The 7200-nt window shown below is 66.5% G+C and overlaps 1 protein-coding gene across 1 annotated transcript; it reads right to left on the bottom strand.

The window, feature by feature from the left end:
- Window positions 1-1176: 1176 nt before the first annotated feature.
- SLC25A11 (solute carrier family 25 member 11) lies at window positions 1177-5372 on the bottom strand. Its single transcript, XM_066985276.1, is given in 9 exon segments — window positions 1177-1340; window positions 1464-1515; window positions 1817-1916; window positions 2005-2095; window positions 2209-2299; window positions 3098-3208; window positions 3210-3302; window positions 3923-4075; window positions 5200-5372. Coding segments are annotated over 9 exon segments (924 nt in total). The 5' UTR covers window positions 5277-5372; the 3' UTR covers window positions 1177-1184.
- Window positions 5373-7200: the final 1828 nt, after the last annotated feature.

The following is a 7200-nucleotide window of genomic DNA, read 5'->3' as shown; positions in this document are numbered from 1 at the left end:
CCCCCCTCACAGCAAGGGGGAGGAACCCCCCGGGGGGGAAACAGGTTTGCCCCCCCAGCCCCTCGTCTCCCCCCAATTCAGGGGGGGGCCCCCCGCGCCGTGGCCTTGAGATTCGCTGTCAATAAAGCACCGAACCCCAAGCGCCCCCCCCCCGCTGGGATTTTTTTTTGGGGGGGGACATTTTTGGGTGGTGGTGGGGGATTTTTGGATGGGGGGGCGTTTTAGGGGGTTAGGGGGGATTTTTTGGGGTTTGGGGGGCATTTTTGGGGGTTGGGGGGATTTTTTTGGATTGGGGGGCTTTTTGGGGGGGTTAGGGGGATTTTTTGGGGTTTGGGGGGGCTTTTTGGGGGGTTGGGGGGCTTTTTGGGGGAGTTAGGGGGGATTTTTGAATTGGGGGGGCTTTTGGGGGGTTGGGGGGCATTTTGGGGGTTGGGGGGATTGTTTTGAATTGGGGGGCATTTTTGGGGGTTAGGGGGATTTTTTGGATTGGGGGGCTGGGGGATTTTTTGGGGTTTGGGGGGGTTTATTGGGGTTGGGGGGGATTTTTTTAGGGTTGGGGGGGATTTTTTTTGAGGGTGGGGGGTTTTGGGTTGGGGGGGCATTTTTGGGGGTTGTTTTGTGTTTTTTTGGGGGGGGGGGCATTTTTTTTAAGGGGGGCATTTTTTTGGGGGGGCACTTTAGGGGGGGGGCTCACCCTATTTAAAGGACACAGCGTGTGCGGGGGGGGGGGGGGGCGGACAGAGGGACCCCGTAGCGGCTCACCCCACACCCCCCCCCTCAAAAATCCATTTACCCCCCGTGAAAAGGGGGGGGGGCTTCCAGCTGTGCCCCCCCTTAAAAAAAACCTCCAGCCCCCCCCCCAAAAAAAATCGTTTTCTCCCCCCATTTCCATGGAGGGGGACGACGCTCCGGGGCGGGGGGGGCACCCTAAAACCTGATTTTTTTTTGGCTTTTTCGGGGCGGGGGGGGCCCCGGGGTGTTGTTTTTTTGGGGGGGGGGCCCCGGGGGGGGCTCCGGGTGGGGGGGGTCAGGTCCCCCCCCCAAAAAAGCGTTTTCTCCCCCGATTTCCACGGCGGACGACGCTCCGGGGCGGGGGGGCGCCCTAAAACCTGATTTTTTTTTGGCTTTTTCGGGGCGGGGGGCCCCGGGGTGGGTTTTTTTTTGGGGGGGGGTCCCGGGGGGGCTCAGGCGCTGAGGAAGAGGCGCCGGTAGTACTTGTTCATCTGCTCGAGGAAGATGAAGGTGAGCACGGTGTGGGGGCCCAGGCGGGCGTAGTAGGGGGTGAAGCCCTTCCAGAGGCTGAAGAAGCCCTCGTAGCGCACCACCTTCAGCAGCACGTCCTGGGGGGGGGGGGGGAAATCAGTGAGGGGGGGGGAAATAAGCGAGGGGGGGGCACGGGGACACGGGGGGGACACAGGGACACGGGGGGGACACACAGGGGCACGGGGGGGGCACGCGCTCACCAGCCCGTTGCGGTACTCGGGCTTCCCGTCGATCGTCCGCATGTTCTGGATGCTGCCGGGGGGGGGGGAAGAGTCAGCAAGGCGTGGGCCCCCCCAGCATTATTTGGGGCCCCCCCCAGCATTATTGGCCCCCCCAGCATTATTTGCCCCCCCCCCCCCGGCATTATTCCCCCCCAGCACTATTTGCCTCCCCCCTGCATTATTTACGCCCTCTCCAGCATCATTCGGGCCCCCTCCAGCATCATTTGCCCCCCACCCCCGGCATTATTTGCCCCCCCCGGCATTATTGCCCCCCCCCAACATTATTTGGGCCCCCCCCGCGTTATTTTGCCCCCCCCCCGGCTCGCACCCACCGGGTTTTGACGATGTCGACGGGCATGGAGGCGGCGGTGGTGACCAGCCCGCTGATCATGCTGGCGCAGAAGTGGCACAGGATGTCGTCCCGAAAATACCCTGGCATGGGGGGGGGGCAAAAGGGTGGGGGGGGGTTATTTTTTCCGGGGGGGGGGGGCAGCCAGAAGCGTATCGCCCCCCAACTCACCGGAGTCGAGGAGGAACTGCTTGGACTGGGAGTAGGAGGCGAGCTGCGCCGCGTTCACCACCACCGCCCGCGCCATGGTGGGGATGCAGCCCTGGGGGGGGGCAAAAGGGGTGAGGGGGAATTAAAACCCCCCTGGGGGAAGCCCCCCCGGGGTGTTTTAAGCCCCCCCGGGGTGTTTGAACCCCCCCCCCGGGTTAAACGTACCCTCCAGAGCGTGAGGACGCCCTCCTCCCGCGCCATCCGCACCAGGGCGTCGAAGACGTTGCGGTAGCCGCGGCGCTCGGCCGGGGGCAGCCTTGAGGTGGGGGGGGATAAAATAAATTGGGGGTGAAATAAATGCGATAACGCACCCCCCCCCCCAAGGAAAATAAACCAGGGGTGAAATAAATGAGATAAACAACCCCCCAGAAGGAAAATAAACCACGGGCGTTGCACTAAGGCGTGGAAGACGCGGTAAGAGCGGCGCTCGGCCATGGGGGGGGGATATAATAAATCAGGGGTGAAATAAATGCAATAATCAATGCCCCCCCCCCAAGGAAAATAAGCTAGGGGTGAAATAAATGAGATAAACAACCCCCCTACAAGGAAAATAAACTACGGGCGTTGCATTAAGGTGTCGAAGACGTTGCAGTAGCCGCGACGCTTGGCCGGGGGCAGCCTTGAGGGGGGGGATATAATAAATTAGGGGTGAGATAAATGCGATAACGCACCCCCCCCACAAGGAAAATAAACCAGGGGTGAAATAAATGAGATAAACAACCCCCCACAAGGAAAATAAACCACGGGCGTTGCGTTAAGGCGTGGAAGACGATGCGGTAAGAGTGGCGCTCGGCCGTGGGGGGGGATAAAATAAATTGGGGGTGAAATAAATGCGATAACGCACCCCCCCCCCCCGATGGAAAATAAACCAGGGGTGAAATAAATGAGATAAACAACCCCCACAAGGAAAATAAACCACGGCCGTTGCGTTAAGGCGTGGAAGATGTTGCGGTAGCCGCGACGCTCGGCCGTGGGGGGGATGTAATAAATCGGGGGTGAAATAAATGCGATAACGCCCCCCCCCATGAAAAATAACCCCCGGGGGGCGGCGTACCGGCCGTCGGCCGTCATGCGGATGAGCGCCACCTCGGCGGGGGTGCCGACGAAGGCGCCGGTGGCCCCCGCCGTCATGCCGATGGCCGCCTTGGTGAGGAAGCCGGGGGGTCCCGTCGGCCCCCGTCAGGCGCTCGAAGAGGACGGTGTAGATGCCCAGGCGGGTGGTGGTGTAGGTGGCCTGGCGGAGGAGGCCGGCGGAGAGCCTGGGGGGGGGGCAAAAAAATGGAGGGGGGGGGGTTAGGGGGGGGAAAAAATCCCCCCCCCCCCCAGCCGCGAGGGAGGTTTCGGGGGGATCGGGGGACGGGGTGGATGCTGCGGGGGGAGGGGGAAAAATGGGGGGGGGGCAAAAAAAGGGGAAGGGGGGGCATGGGGGGCATTTACAGGACGGGGGGGCCCTGAAGACCCCCGTGGCGTGGGGGGGTGCGGGGGGTCACGGGGGGGTCCAGGGGGTCCGGGGGGGGCAGTACCCGGTGTAGGTGCCACGGGGGCTCTCGTGATGGAGGTGGGGAGGTGGGGTTAGAGGAGATTGGGGGGGGGGGGTTATGAAAGGTGGGGGGCCCTGACGACCCCCCCCCTTGGTGTGGGGGTGTCCGGGGGGTCCCGGGAGGATATGGGGGGGGTCCGGGGGGGGTCGGGGGGGTCCCAGAGGGGGTCTGGGGGGGTCCGGGGGGGCCCCGTAGCCAGTGTAGATGTCACGGGGGCTCTTGTAATGGAGATGGGGAAGGGGATAAAAGAGAAGGAGGGGGGGGGGTTGTGGAGGTGGGGGGTCCCTGACGGCCCCCCCTTGGTGTGGGGGGTCCGGGGGGTCCCGGGGGGCCGGTACCCGGTGTAGATGCCGCGCAGCCCCTCGCGGCGCAGGATGGAGGCGAGGGCGTGCAGGCTGGTGCGGTACTCGCGGGTCTTGGCGCCCTCCCCGCTCAGCTGCATGCGGTTCTTCACCAGGTCCAGCGGCTGCACGAACACCGTGGCGCCCATCCTGGGGGGGCACGGGGGGGGGGGGGGGGGTCACGGGGGGGCGTTGGGACCCCCCGGAACCCCCCTGAAACTCACGGCCCCCAAACCTCAGAGCCCCCCTAGAATCTCAGAGCCCCCCCCCAAACCCTGCAGACCCCCGCCCCAGCCCCCATCTCACCCCCACGCCCCCCGTGACCCCCCCACTCCCAGTGCCCCCCCGAATCTCAGAGGCCCCCCCAGAACCTCAGAGCCCCCCCAAACCCTGCAGACCCCTGATCCAGCCTCCCACCCCGTGACCCCCCAATCCCAGTGCCCCCCCCGAACCCCAAAGCCCCATAACCCCACAGCCCCCCCCAAACCTCACAACCCCCAGAACCTCAGAACCCCCCCCCGAACCCTGCGGACCCCCACCCCAGCCCCCCATCTCACCCCCATGACCCCCCCGTGACCCCCCCAATCCCAGTGCCCCCCCCCCCCAGAACCTCAGAGGACCTCCCCGGAACCTTACGGCCCCCCCAGAACCTCAGAGTCCCCCCCAGAACCACACAGCCCCCCAGAATCTCAGAGCCCCCTCCCAAACCCTGCAGACCCCTGCCCCAGCCCCCCCATCTCACCCCCACGCCCCCCTGTGACCCCCTTCACCCCCAACCCCCCACCCCATACCCCCTCCCCAGCCCCCCACCCCCTCCAGCACCCCCCAAGTCCCCCCAAACCCCTCCCTCACCCCAAATCCCCCCCAAAATCCCCCCAAAATCCCCCCGGCCCCCCCCCATCCCCCCCTCCCCCACACTGCCCCCCAGGCATCCCCCTCACCCCCACCCCAAAACGCCCCCCCAGCCCCCCTCACCCCCAGAACCCCCTCACCCCCACCCCAAAACGCCCCCCCCAGCCCCCCAAAACCCCTCCCCCCAACCCCCAAATGCCCCCCCACCCCCCAACCCCCTCCGCTCACCCCCCAGCCCCCCCTCACCCCCCCCGCTCTCCCCCCAGCCCCCCCACCCCAAAACGCCCCCCAACCCCCCCACCCTAAAATGCCCCCCCACCCCCTCCCCCACCCCCAAATCCCCCCCGGTCACCCCCAGCCCCCCCCTTACCCCCCGGCCCCCCTCACCCCCCCCCCCCCCACCCCAAAATCCCCCCGCTCACCCCGCCAGCCCCCCGAACAGGAACTTGACGGCCTTGGGCGACGTTTTGGGCCTCTCGGCCGCCGGCGCCGCCGCCATGGCGAGGCCTCGGGCCCTGGCACCGGCACCGGAACCGGAAACGGAGCCCGGAACGGGGCCGGTACCGGAGGGGGGGGGGCGGGGGGTGTTGTGAGGGGGGGGACCGGGGCCGCGCAGCCCCAAGGTGACTCCGGGGGGGGCGGCGGCTGCGCGCGCAGCGCCCCCCTCCTCTCGCCGCCCCCCCAGCGCCGGGGGGACTGCGCCTGCGCCGCGCGCCTGCGCGGTAAGGGGGGTGCGCGGAGGGGCGGGGTTTGGTTGTAGGGGCGGGGATTGGCTCTGAGGGTGGTAGGGGCGGGGTCTGTTGGTAGGGGCGGGGCTTGTTGCTAGGGGCGGGGTTGCGCTAGGGGAGTGGCCTGTTGCTAGGGGCGTGGCCTGTTGCTAGGGTGTATTCTTCCTAGGGGTGTTGTTGCTAGGGGCGAGTTGTTGCTAGGGGCGCGTGGTTGCTAAGGGCGGGACAGGCGCTATGGGCAGGCCTGTTGCTAGGGGCGTGGCCTGTTGCTAGGGGCGGGTGCACGCGCCATTGGTATGTCTGTTGCTAGGGGGCGTGCGCTGTTGCTAGGGGCGCGGCTTGTTGCTAGGGGCGTTGCTAAGCGCTGGGGGCGGGGCCTCGCCCTGCGCCCCCGCCCCATTGGCGGGGTCAGCTCCAAGGGGCGTGGTCTTCCCCAGATCTTAGCCCCGCCCCCTCCCTCTCTGCCGCTTCCCATTGGTGGGAAGCGCCCGGTGGGCGTGGCTTGGGCGCAGGGAGGGGCGTGGCTTGGCCCCGCCGTTCTCGCGAGAGCCGCCCTGGGCGCCGCCATGTTGGGCCCGGGACCGGGCTGCGGCCGGGCCGTGAGCACCGGTGGGGGGCCTACTGGGAACTCTGGGATGTACTGGGATTTACTGGGAGGCATTCTGAGGGAGCCGGGGGCGCTGGCAGGCCTTACTGGGATTTACTGTGACCCATCGTGAAGCCTGCTGGGGGCACTGGGAGGCCCACTGGGGGCACTGGGATTTACTGGGACTTACTGGGAGCCATTCTGAGGGGGTTTGAGGACACTGGGAGGCCCACTGGGGGCACTGGGATTTACTGGGATTTACTGGGAGCCATTCTGAGGGAGCTGGGGGCACTGGGAGGCCTACTGGGAGCAGTGGGGTTTACTGGGAGCCATCCTGAGGCCTACTGGGGGCACTGGGAGGCGCTACTGGGGGCACTGGGATTTACTGGGAGCCATCCTGAGGGGGTTTGGGGGCACTGGGAGGCCCACTGGGAGCACTGGAATTTACTGGGACTTACTGGGAGCCATCCTGAGGGAGTCTGGGGGCACTGGGAGGCCCACTGGGGGCACTGGGATTTACTGGGAGCCATCCTGAGGGGGTTTGGGGGCACTGGGAGGCGCTACTGGGGCAACTGGGATTTACTGGGACTTACTGGGAGCCATCCGGAGGGGGTTTGGGGGTACTGGGAGGCCCACTGGGGGCACTGGGATCTACTGGGGTTTACTGGGAGCCATCCTGAGGGAGTCTGGGGGCACTGGGAGGCCCACTGGGGCTACTGGGACCCACCTTGGCTATACTGGGTGGCACTGGGAGGCAAGCAGGCTGGACTGGGAGGCGGCCCGGTTGTAATGGGAGGCACTGGGAGGCTCCCTGGGGGTACTGGGAGGCACTGGGACCTTATCTGGGCTGTACTGGAAGGTAACCGGGGGCACTGGGAAACGCCCTGGGCATACTGGGAGGCACTGGGTGAAACGGGGGCCCCTCCCTGGCTGTACTGGGGTGTAACGGGGGGTGAGGCCTTACTGGGAGGCACCCTGGGCATACTGGGAGGCGCTGGTGGCACTGGGAGCCCTTATTGGGAGGCCCCCGGCCCCGTAACAGCCCCCCGGCCCCATGACGACCCCATAATGACCCCCCGGCCCCAAAATGACCCCAAAACGACCCCCCG

Source organism: Anser cygnoides, chromosome 31, assembly GCF_040182565.1.
Source record: "Anser cygnoides isolate HZ-2024a breed goose chromosome 31, Taihu_goose_T2T_genome, whole genome shotgun sequence".
Classification (NCBI taxonomy): domain Eukaryota; kingdom Metazoa; phylum Chordata; class Aves; order Anseriformes; family Anatidae; genus Anser; species Anser cygnoides.
Note: the sequence above shows the minus strand (reverse complement) of the source record. Positions and strands in the feature narration are given on the sequence as shown.